Source organism: Anas acuta, chromosome Z, assembly GCF_963932015.1.
Source record: "Anas acuta chromosome Z, bAnaAcu1.1, whole genome shotgun sequence".
Taxonomy (NCBI): Eukaryota; Metazoa; Chordata; class Aves; order Anseriformes; family Anatidae; genus Anas; species Anas acuta.
Genome location: NC_089017.1, coordinates 11,993,268 through 12,005,690, shown reverse-complemented (window position 1 = coordinate 12,005,690; position 12,423 = coordinate 11,993,268). Strand labels below are relative to the sequence as shown.

Sequence of the window (12,423 nt, the reverse complement as noted above, 5' to 3'; positions counted from 1 at the left end):
ACTTGCAGGGCATTTCAATTGCAGCAAGGAATATGGGAGTATAACTTGGGACTAAAACCAGGGAATCACCCATTACCAGTAAATATGAACATTATCTTCCTAATGGAGTTCTATTTAAAAAAAAAAATAAATACAACCACTAGCTGGTCTCTCTCCTATGCTTTTACTTGGCTCTTCAGTATCTTTATTAAAAACAAAAACCATGTAATAGCTGATTCAGTCTGTTTTTACTTTCTCTGGTGGCTTGTACCACCAGGTGCAGGATGGCTACTGTGAGAGCTGCTGAGGGCACAGGATATTCTTTATGCCATGAAGACTAGGCCCTACCTGTGTTGCCATCATGCTTACTTGGAAAAAAAGCAATTAGTTTAAAGGACAAAGATTTTAATTGATTTGTTTTTCCTTAGAAATAAATTAATAAAAATATTTCACATGGAGAAAGTCAATAAAATTTTGCATTTGTTTATAGTTTCTGATGTACCAAAAATCAACCCAATCATATTAAAGCTCTAATTTAGCAGGTACTTTTACTTATTTGAATAAAGTTAGCCACAGACCAATCTTGCTAATGTTGGGATAAAAACATTAAAGAACTTTGTTTATCTGAAGAAACTGTAAAATCCAGTGTATAAAAACCAAACTTGTAGAAAGAAAGTTAACAGCTTCTGGATTTCCAGGTGTTTGCTAATCTTGTTTAATTAAAAAATATAATTGAGACGCTTAACGGATAAGAGTATTTCCAGAGAGGATAAAAAAACTAAACATACACCATTAGAGTCATTGCTTTACTTTGTTTCATTCATTACGTCAAAAATGTATTGTTGTTTTAACCTTTTGACTCTAAATCCTGGCTACACCTGTGTAAAATAAAATGAATCAAAGATAGCTGCAGGTAACCAATCTCTTTAATTTGACATGTTCCAGACAACCTTTTATTGTGTTTAAATATGAGAATATTTTACTTATTGCAAAGTATCCTGTATAACACAGGTTCTCCGCTATAAAATCTTCTCTCTTGCTTATAATTCTCTCATTCTAAATTTAAAATACCAGTGTACAGTACTAAAACCTCCAATTGAAGAGTTTAATATAAAAATATCAGCACAAAACTCCTTTTTTAAATTCTGTTTATTGTGAGCAACCCAAATGCCTGTTTAATTATTATTAGTTGTAGTATATTAATAGACTTTGCACCCTACAGTTGCTAATTCATACCATCTCAGGTATTTTGATGAGATAAGAAATACTAAGTAAGAAAACAGTAAGTATTCAAAGGGTTAATTTGCTTATAATAATAATAAATTAGTTTTTTGCATCTTCTTCAGTTCAAAATCCAGCTTTGAGACTGAGGAAGGCTTCCAAATCACATCAATTAAATAACAGTGGTCCTTTTAACCAGTAGCAGTTTGATTGCCAATGACTCGAAGAATCTCTTTATGAATGCTTGGTTCCTGTGTATTTATACTTGTATCACCCACTTGACCATCTTCGTAACTAAAAAAAAAAAAAGTAAAAAAAATAAAATCAAGTTAGTGTTTAATAAATCTACCTAAAAGCATTCAAAACTTTGTTTTATTCAATAATCAAAAGCACTTATTCTATGCTTTACCATGCTTACTATTCAAATGTTCTGCTGTACTTCATTGTTACACACAGATCCTAAACTCTATAGAGAGTGAATGGTGGTAGGACTTCCATTGGCATTGAAACCCTAAGGCTGAACAGCCCACTGGGAATTCTGCAGTGCTGCCAGCACTGGGCCCATGGAAACGCACTAGGAGCTCCCCTGTTGGTGGATGTATAAAGGAAAGTTCTGTTTCTGTGCCTGCTCTTGAACAGCCCCGCACAAGGCTGGTACCAAAGCATGCACAAGGCACTGCAATGCCTGTGGCACCCAAACTTTTGTCACAAGAGGACCTCCACTTAGAGGTGACACCATGAAATCTTCTGGGGTTTTGTCCTTGTTAAGAACCCATCTGCATTAAGGGATTGCATAGATAAAGAAATCCTGATCACTGCAAACCCTCAGAGCTGGTGAATCTGAAGTCTGTGCTTCTCCACTCATTTGCATGACTTTCTTTGCAGGGCTAAAATCTATGTCAATGTGTAATTACAAGTCATAGCTGAGAGGAAAAACGCTCACATCACAGATAGGAAGCTTTTTCTCATTAATGAATTCTTTAGCTTTCAATCACACACCTGAATAGAAGAGAGATTTTGCAATACATGGAGAGACTTACTGCAACATAAAGCAATGCTATAGAGTGGGAAAAATCAGTAACACTCCATTCCTTGCATTTTTTTTCTTTATCAAAGTGACTACTAAATCTTTGTCACTAATGTATCCATATATTTTCTATCAAAATTAATTATAGAATAAAAAACTGAATAAAACTGAATAAAAACTGAAGCAATTCTCTAAAGAATTAGAAAGAAGTAACTTTTATCTATTTCATTTCCAACTGTTGTCAGGATCATGGGGAAAAAGGCCTAGAAAAGACAGATGTATGTTAAAAGAAGGTTTGTACTCACACAAAGAAAAATCTTGTACACACGTGATCTGTATTGGGAACTACCCATATCTCCCCATGTTTGTGCAGATCAGATGAGGTTATCACTATCAGGGAAAGAATAAATGTCATAGTGATCAAAACATGTCAGGAAAATACTGCTTTAAAATATTTGCTTTTTACACACTTTAAATAGCTTTGTGGGAATGTTGAATTTTCCAGTGCATGTCTGTGGCAAAGTGTAGTCTCCAAGCTGGCTGTCAGTACAAACAGGGAGATGAACTTGATTCTTGTTTCCAAAATACATTCTACTTTCCAGAAAACACAAATGCTTGATGTATGGGAGCCAGTTTGTTAAGAAACAATTTTAAACTAAAGTTGGCTTTTCTGATCATTTGGTACTTCTCATAAACAGAGTTCTTTGAAGGCCCAAGACCTGCTCTAAAGACTAGTAAACAAGAAAAATGAAAATGTATGCCTATTAAAAACTGATTTTAAATGGGCATAGGGCTGTTAAGGAGGATCTGAGTCAACTAACGACTTTGGCACAGACATGTTTGTGTTTGATGATGGTTGAGACAACAGTAAGACGTAAAAGACAACGCCTGAAACTGAGATGCCAAAGATTAGGGATTTTCAATACTACCAAATATTTTTTAAAACTTAAGCACACCAAGTATAATCAAGGGGATTGTGAAACTTGCCAAAACTTGCTCAACATTTAGAAAACAATGACAAGCTGTTAAACAGCCTAATTAGAACAACATAGGAGATAAACATTCTTATTTCTAGGTAGTAGCTTTGCTATGAATCTATAACTGAAAAAGTTTCTATAAATGCATCTAAACACTACCATGAATAAGTGCATACCAAATTTTTAATTTTTAACAAACATTTATTTGTTGTAATTTATTTCAAATCTGTATTTGATAGACACCTTCCCCCAAACACTTTGCAAAGAAAAGTGAAGTAATAAATATAGTAAATAATTTTACAATAAAGTAAAATATGTTTTACCATATATTTTAACCCTTACAACATTCACAATCCATTGAGAAATGCAAAGGAAGAATGTCAGAGATAAAAAAGTCCTACATATTCATCTCTTCTATCCCATATTAATACTTGGGAAAGGTATAATTTATATTTAGAAACTTCAAGCATTTTTAAAAAGTAAATTCTAGTAAAGCCTGCATTCATTTCATAGCTTTTTTGAAAGCTACACTCATAAAGTTGTATATTTTCCTATCCAGATCATGTTTAAGTTTTATGTTGACTGACAGCCTTGATCATATTAAATATTTTAATTCAACATCTGAAAAAATAATTATTTTAAAAAGTAGCATAAAAATAGCTTTCATTTTGAAAGAACATCTTTTCTACCATGCCTTAATTTTTACTTTTTAAAATAAACAAATGCTGAAAATGGAGATCAAGCTGAGTTCAACCTGATTTCTTTTTGTTTGGCCAATGAGACTCATTACCAATTGCTCTTACTCAAATTTATTTATTTTTTTTTTCTCGGAAGCTGCTGTTTTCATTTATTACTAAAAGAATAGCCAAGTCTTTCAGGAATAATTGTAATCATATGGAATGGATTTTAACTTCACAAAAATTCTGAAGCAGTCCAGAACAACAAGCTGGCTACCAGATGAACAACACGTTTGCCTGAGAAATGCAAAATTAATTGGAATTCGATAGGAAAGCTTCTGTTTCTCAGAATTTTGTGTTCAATGTTTTTATTAAATGCTTGCAAGAAGTCACCATTTCAAATAAAGACTTTCTTTGGATCATATTGATGACTTAGGAATATGATCATATTTGAAAGACAGACTGAATGATCAGTCACTTTGTGCATATGATTATTTCAGAAAAAATCAGGTTGTGTTACAGGTTTTCTTTGAAGAAGGAAGTGTTCTGAACTGAAACACAAAGATTATTAAACAAGTTTTTATATACCTACCAATTGTTTCTGACCTAAAACCAACCTATACTGGAACTAATGTTGATGCTGATTTATATACAGTGTCGCTGTGCCTATGACTAAAACAGTTTTTCAATTACTTTCAGCTTACCTTCACATAAGGCTATGCATTTTAAGTTACGGCTTTGCAAAAATTGTGACTGTTGTCCTTTCTTCTGTGACTGAGAAAACAAAACAAAACAAAACAAAACAAAACAAAACAAAGAGAAAACTTAATTAGCGCTGTAAGGCAAACAGTGAAAAAGTAGTAAAGCTGCTATTGTCAGTGGTTTATTAATAAGCAAAGATAGCAAAGATAGAGGTTGCCATTCTAAAACATTTTTTTTTATATTATCATAGGAAAGATTTGAACTCTACCCAGAAAGAAAGCTTACCAATTATTATAGTATCAAGAATAGTACTAGAAATATCAGAGTGCTATAGATAAACAAATTGCACAAAAACAAAAGAAACACAGTGAATTTGATCTGTGATTCTTTGGCTACTATCTTGATACTGCTGGCCTGCTCATTTATGAGAGCTTCTGCACTTACATACCAATTTTTCTTCAAAGCAAGATTATCCTACAGTTCTTGTGTGTTAACCATGGAGACAGATGTAATTTCTCAACATTTAGTCCTAAACATAATTGCTATGAGTTTGCTTTAAATAAAGCAGAATTATAGTGGTCTAATGTGTAGAAACTGAAAAACAAAACAAAACAAAACAAAACAAAAACAACAAATGACTTGGTATAAGTGAAATACTATGCTAATTCTCCAGTAATAACCATTTTCATTTGCTTTAAATAAAGCAGAATTATAGTGGTCTAATGTGTAGAAACTGAAAAAAAACAAAACAAAACAAAAACAACAAATGACTAGGTATAAGTGAAATACTATGCTAATTCTCCAGTAATAACCATTTTAAATTCTTTTTGCATTGTTCTTCAGTAAAAAAACTAGAGTTCAAAAAGCAAGTACTTGCTAAGGGTCATAATGCTATCTGTATTTTGTTGTTGTTCTCTTCCCAAATACTTCTGTTTGGAAAAGAAGGGTACAGGGACCTGTAGTACACTCCACAAATTCTTACTAAAACAACTGGGCTGTATTCAATGGTTATAGTCTCTGGACTTGTCGATTTCATTCAATGAAGTAAAATTGTTAACCTTCACAAAGGGAATATTGGCTTCTTTTCTGATATCAAGTTCCCAAACATAAAACCATAGAACTTCCAGAGATGGTTGATACACTACCATACCTGTGATGTGTTACTGCCCTTACTGCTTGAAGCTGGTTCATCTTTAGCTGACACCTTCTGCTGCTTCTTGTTCATCCCTAAGATATTAAAATCACGTAAAATACCCTGGTATATAAATGCAACAATAACCAAAATTAAGTATGGAGAATGCAAGAGGTAACATGATGGGAATCACACACAGTCTTTTTCATGGCTGCCAGAAGGGTAGTTTTTGTTGGTAGACAGCTTTCTTTGTCAAAGATAATTTGATTTAAACCTGCAAATTACCTGTATACCTGCATGTGTTACAAAGACCATGGGAAAGCCAAATTAGCACCACACAGGTAGGAAAGTGAGATTAAATGACACTGAGTTCAGCTCAGGAATTTAATCCTGAGTTTGTCATTGTTTAACAGATTTGCATCTTCAAATGCCTTGAGTTTAACTGACCCTACTCAGGCTGAAATAACAGTCTGATTTACTGTAGGTGGGACAGTAATATAATGAGAAAGAACTTTATGTATTCATCTTTAGCATTATTTAGACTTTCAGTAAATCCAAATAAAATTTTCAATAGTAGTTCATTTATTTAGAGGTAGTTTTAAAGTCTAGCTAGGTTTAAATGGTTTATCTACAGCTGAATATATTATTATTCAGACACTTTGGATGAAATTTCCATCTGAGAAATTTAGACATCTATGTTTGTACCTTAGATGTTGCATACATTCATCACATTGGGTTTAATAAAATTCCTGTACTGTATGCTGTTACAGACATCCTTTCTTTTCCACTGTCCCACATTTCTTGACAGTTTGAAAACACAAACTGAATTATGGCAAAAAGTAAGTTTATGAAGTAATGAGGATTATAGACTCTGTTGTGTTTTTTATTAGCATAAAGTATTATATATTTCATAGGCATAGACTTCCTTTCTGGAGGAGACTGGATGGAAGGGACTGAGAAAGGCAGAAAAAGGAGAAAAAGCACACTGAAATTGACAAAACAATGCTGTCCAAAAATTAAGTAATTTTGTTAGATGATGGTGCTTCAACCTGAGCTTTCAGTGAGTCCTAAAATGCTTCTATACTTGTGTAATCTCTGAAAAGCTAACAGTGCATTTAAAGTCTGCTGATATTAAAACCGAGTTAAGTAGTAGTAAGAAATGCTAAGCTCTAAAAACTGATTGTGACATTACCTAAAATTACCAGAAGGTATAACTAACACTCTCAAAATTAAATTTACCTACATGCACATGAACACACATTTATATATGAGGAAATGGTAAATACAACATAACTAAAGGAGACTTTAAAATCTCTATAAATGTTTCTTAATGTACACATTGGTATATCATGTTTCTGTTATGCTTCTATTTATGATTTTATTCTCATATAGAAAACTCTACATGACTCACTTTTGGATTTATTAGTGGGACAAATTAAATTTCCTGCCCTTGCCATGTTAACATGAACACATCCTGTATCTTTTATGTGACCCTGACATGGCAATACTTGGGAATATTCTTAAACATATGCTGCTGAACATGTCTGTTGATGAATACTTGTTCTGTCAGATCAGGTCCTAAAAGCCTATAACTACGTGGATAGTTCTAGATGAACTTAGGCAGATACCGATAAAAAAAAAAAAAACAAAGTTGGATTTCCATGGCATAGTCAAGGCCTGCTTCACTACAAACAGCATCCAACTCTAGCTACTATTTACTTCAAGCTTTCAAGGTACTCAGCACCTTTGAAAATGAGGATGGGTACTTAATAAGGGAAAATATAATTTATTTAAAAAAGAGAAAATCTAAGCTTGGACTACAAAGATAAATACTACAGTATTGTAAACAGTGATACTGGTAAGAAAAGCAGTTGACTAAGACACCCCCCTATATTTCTCCAATTTTAGAGTGATTTATAAATATCACCTGAGTAACCAAATGATATGCTTGACAATGGACTAAGGTAGATTCCACTTCCAAACATTGCACCATGGAGCTGAAAAAGAGAGAGAAGAATGTCTGTTTAACAATTATTTGGTTATCTAGACAAAGTAAAAATGATAAACACATGTCTTGATGTAGATCAGTATTCAGCCCATTGCGCTGATTTATTGACTGGTAATAAATGGTGTTCAAAGAAGTCTCTAAAAATAAAACAACCAAAACCAACAACAAAAGAAAACAAAATGCTGTGAATATACAACTATATGTTCTGGAAACTGCATCCAAATGCCCAAAGAAAATTTTATATCAGATTTGTACATAAAATTGCATTTTCTGTCTTAAAATCTAACATTACCATGAGGGATGCCTAACATTACCATGAGGGATGCTACGTGCTTCTGAAGTGGCCAAATACACTTCAGCCTTAACAAGGGTGAGCAGCTCACCATGTGTCTTACATCAAAACCTTTGCAGGAACCACAGCCTAAGGCAGCCTTTGAGGGTCTAGGTCCAGAAGGTGTTTCCAAAGTACACCAGCTGGCCTTGGATGAGCAAACAATTCAGCAACAGCTGCTTTTATTTTCTTTCAAAAATGAAGAGATGGTGATGACACCACTCATATGCTAAAAAAAATAATAAAATTGTCACTAGTTCAACCAGAGTATTGGAAGAATGGGTTCAACCAAGCTTTTGCCTGAGCCAATTCAGCCATACATATTCTGTCTCTTCAGGACAGTGTTTTAGCCACAGAGCTATAAAATGTCTGAAAAGAAGAGAGGAAAGGGAAGAATCTTCTTCACCAACATAACTGCTCTATGTCACAGAGCCTAGGCAAAGCAACAAAACAAGCACATTTTATTAGTGATTTTCTTGTCTAGAAAGAGGGATATACACTTTTTGCTTCTCCTCAAGAGATTGACTGCCTTATGAGGCTTTCAAGAAACCACACAAAGTAGTTGGTGGAGCACATGCAAGAACCCAGAGTATCTCCTGTGAAGGTAAATGTTATGGACACTGAGCTTCAGAGTCATGCTCACCCTCATTTCTTTGCTCTGACCCCATAACATTTGCCTTATGTCTGCAATGTGTCAGCACTCCTGCAGAAATACAGTCATGCTCTCACTCCTCCAAGTCCTACAGTATTGCACAGGATCCCTGGTGAGTAGATACTTTTCCTGACTGATTGGTACTGAGGTAAGCAGAATGAACAGGGCTCACAATATGGCTTAGTCATGTGAGAGATCTAAAAATGATAACTTGTATAAAACAGACTTGTATGAACTGCTTGCTCCTATTTCCATTAAAAAAAAAAGATACAAAAACAAACAAACACCAAGCATAAAGGGGTTTACTTGCGTAATTTTGGAGCTTAAATCTTGCTTTCTTGGTGAAGTGTCTTACAAAGATGCTAAGAAAAACATCCAAAGCATTAAGAGGAACAGCAGAGAGTTCCACTCCTTTTTTTCTAGTACATCCTGTTCCCTAGACCATAGTAAGAACCCTTGAATCCTCCTCTAAAGTATCTATTCAGGATCATGGATTCATCACTGGTGAACAGCTGTCAAAACTGTGTTGCTAAAACACTACGAATCACAGTCCTCTAGTCCCTCTGCTACTGACTACTTTGCTCTGCAAGAGTGGTCTTGCAGAGAAATCAAACTGAAGTTTGCTATAGTTCCCTCCTTACCAGTATGCTTGCATTCCCCTTGTAAGAAAACTTGAGGAGCTGAGAAGGCACTGTAACCTGGCTTCTGTAAAGCTAGTATACTCTGGGATCCTATAATATAGGCATACATTTTAATCTCAGACTGCTTTTAGGCAGTACCGAGCTAAACCTCTTGGAGGTGCTGCTGTGTAATGTAAAACTGAAACACAGATTCTACCAATGGGATTTTTTAAAGCTATTTTAGCAGATACCTAACTTCATTTTAATTGCTTCAGAAAAGTCTCTTTTCCAGGAAGTCACCTCTTTCTACCACCTACACGACTACCAGAAACACAACCCTTGACAACTCACCTAATTTTAATATGTAATCAAACATGCACAGGTTAGCTAAAGTCTTTTAGTCTATTTACCTGAAGCCTCGTATTGGAAGCAACAACCAAGCCGTTCCTCAGGATGGAATGCCAATTTTCAATGTGTGAACCACTGAAAAATTAAAAAGAGAAAGCATTAAAATCCACAGTGTAAAATTCAAAATGAAATCAGTAATCCTTTAAAACAATACATTTGCAGCTGTAAACCTCAAATGGTAAGAACAAAAAACAGCATGGCATTTTAGTAACCTTTGATTAATACAAAGATATGAACTCACTGAAATGCAAAGGTACTTCCGTAAAGGTTTTTAGCAGCTCGGAAATTGGATTCTTTGGCTGGTGGACTGCTGAGAAGTAGGAACTGGTGGGGAGTGTGCATAAACTTTAGTTGCTGTAAAATATAAAAGTTCATATGTGAAAAAAAATTGATGGACACAAAAGAACTGCATTTCCAGAACGGTAGTTCTTAATATATCACGCTGTTTTGCACAATATATGACTGCATCTAAATACCTACACAAACTAAATTGAAATAGGTCTCATTACCATACCTTTTATCTGAAATCAAACAGTAAAAACAGTCTTCGGCATATGAAACATATGGAAGTTTCTGAAACAGATTTCAGCCTAATATGGCTCTAGTAAGGTAATTAATTTGAACAATTTCATCACAGTATTTTGATCAGAGTTGGCTTTGAATTAAAGTTCAGATTTGAAAGGCTGCAGATTACTATGCCCTTAAACAGAACATCGGAGGCATATATATACCAATAAATTAATCTCAGCACCATACTTCTAAAATTCCAGAGCTATATTCTTTTTACTCTATATTCAAGTTCTCTGTAAACTACAAGTTCATAGTATTCTCAACTTGTGTTCTCAGTTTACAGAACTGGTGTGTTATGTAAAAAGCAGTGCAGATGAACACTACAATTTTGTATTTAACATTCTAAACGGTAACTAAAATAGTGAATTTTTCACCCAATCTCAGATGATTGCAGGTGGACACTTGCATTTGAGCTACTCACCTCAGATAGAATTTTTATGACTATAATTTGTTTGACTTAGATATGCACAACATGATTCTATGAGTCATAACCTGAAACTGCCAACTTCTCTTCACTGTTTGCTAATAGTGTCCATGTGACCAGTTTGAACATAGACATCCACATGTGGCCAGGAGACTCTCATCAAATAAGAGCCATGAGAAATAAGAAAATAATGAACCCACAGACACTTACCCTATTCACTGGAAGCTTCACAATGTGTGATCTGTTACTAGAAATAACCCTACAAGAAGAAACAGTTATATGTATTAGGCATGATAACCAAGAACTTTCCTTCTTAAAAACATTATGCGCAGCCAGAACAAAGCACTGAGCTGCACGCCTTTGAATCTATCAGATAAAAGTAGAACAAATCTTGACTGCAAGATCAATCTGAGGCCATAAAATAAGCTAGCAGTGTTCTCAGTTGCTCCAGATGAGCTCCAGAAACAGCTCATAAACAAAGTAGCTGCAAACATTAGCTTTAGTATTAATTCTTAGGGTAAGCTTATACCAAATTAAACTGGTGAAGACATTATTCATTCAAATTGGTACTTTAATAATTATCATCTCACGTGAGTCAATTTTATACCATTGTAGAAGAGGATGTGCAAGTGGGTCTTGTTTATCCATCTGCTTCTTTATTTCCAAGTAAGGTGCCTAGAAAATAGTAATTATGTCCTTTATTGTTAGTTGAAATCATAAGGTTAAATTTTATGTTACATTGCCCATAATTTCTTCTATTAAATGGGACGAATACATGGGACTCGTTATTAAGCTTAAATCATAGCTTTGCTGACATTTGGCGTTGTACAGTTATAAATGTGTTTTGACAACAAGAAGAATTAATATAGCAATTATTTTCCCTGGAGTAAAATAATAAGCATGTAATTAGCATCAAAATGAGTATATTATAGCAAAACACTGGTGATCTCAGGGATAACAGTAGAAGATGTACTTATGTTAAGTTTCTGGGTTAAGGAATTGGACTGGAACTTCACAAAATCTGGTTTCTCAAAATACCCCAAGATAATCCACCCCATTTTTTTTAAACAGTTACATGGTATAAACTGGTAAAGTAAAATACTGTTAGCAGCTTAAATTTCCTTAGAAAGCATTTTCTTAATTTTTATCTCATTCCTTTAAAACTATTCAGTCAAATTGTTATTTTAACATTAAAAAAAGTAAAATGTTGGTTATTTTTCTCTTTAAGAGATTATTATATTAAGTAAAAAAATACATGGTTTTATTTTCAATATGTTTTACTGCTCTCTATACCTCATTCTTCATTCCAGAATCCCAAAGTACTTTAGAAATACATATAAAATATAATTTTTAAGCTCTTGTGAGGTTACATGTATATAACAGTTGGAAAAGCAAGGTATATCGGAGAGATTTCAATAATCAGTTGTAATCAGCTGGGCTGCTTGGGAAATGAAGTGTTGCTATAAACATAAGTACAGCTATCAGATTCTGTCCCACTGTGAATATTGAGAAATCATATGGTAGTAATCCCAAGAGACCCAACCTTCCAAGTCCCCAACCACACTTAGCTGAACAAGTGTTTTGTTATAACAGAAATAAAGCTATCATTCAGAACACCGTCACAAAATCAATTTCTTTTGCTTTGGAAATAAAAGACTCAGTTTGACTTGGATATTTCCAGAAATGCAGCAGTTG

General features: G+C 34.1%; 1 protein-coding gene across 6 annotated transcripts in view; it reads right to left on the bottom strand.

Annotated features, from left to right (window-relative positions):
* Positions 1 to 670: 670 nt before the first annotated feature.
* Positions 671 to 12,423, bottom strand: part of PARP8 (poly(ADP-ribose) polymerase family member 8) — a 125,266-nt gene continuing 113,513 nt past the window's right edge. For all 6 annotated transcript variants that reach the window (XM_068666671.1, XM_068666668.1, XM_068666669.1 and 3 more), the window contains 9 exons: positions 11,336 to 11,403; positions 10,939 to 10,987; positions 9,976 to 10,088; positions 9,737 to 9,809; positions 7,643 to 7,712; positions 5,734 to 5,810; positions 4,586 to 4,655; positions 2,533 to 2,617; positions 671 to 1,494 (listed from right to left, as the gene is read on the bottom strand). In XM_068666671.1, coding sequence (XP_068522772.1) covers positions 1,392 to 1,494; positions 2,533 to 2,617; positions 4,586 to 4,655; positions 5,734 to 5,810; positions 7,643 to 7,712; positions 9,737 to 9,809; positions 9,976 to 10,088; positions 10,939 to 10,987; positions 11,336 to 11,403 — 708 coding nt within the window. In that variant the 3' untranslated portion in view covers positions 671 to 1,391. The remainder of the gene's footprint in view (positions 1,495 to 2,532; positions 2,618 to 4,585; positions 4,656 to 5,733; positions 5,811 to 7,642; positions 7,713 to 9,736; positions 9,810 to 9,975; positions 10,089 to 10,938; positions 10,988 to 11,335; positions 11,404 to 12,423) is intronic.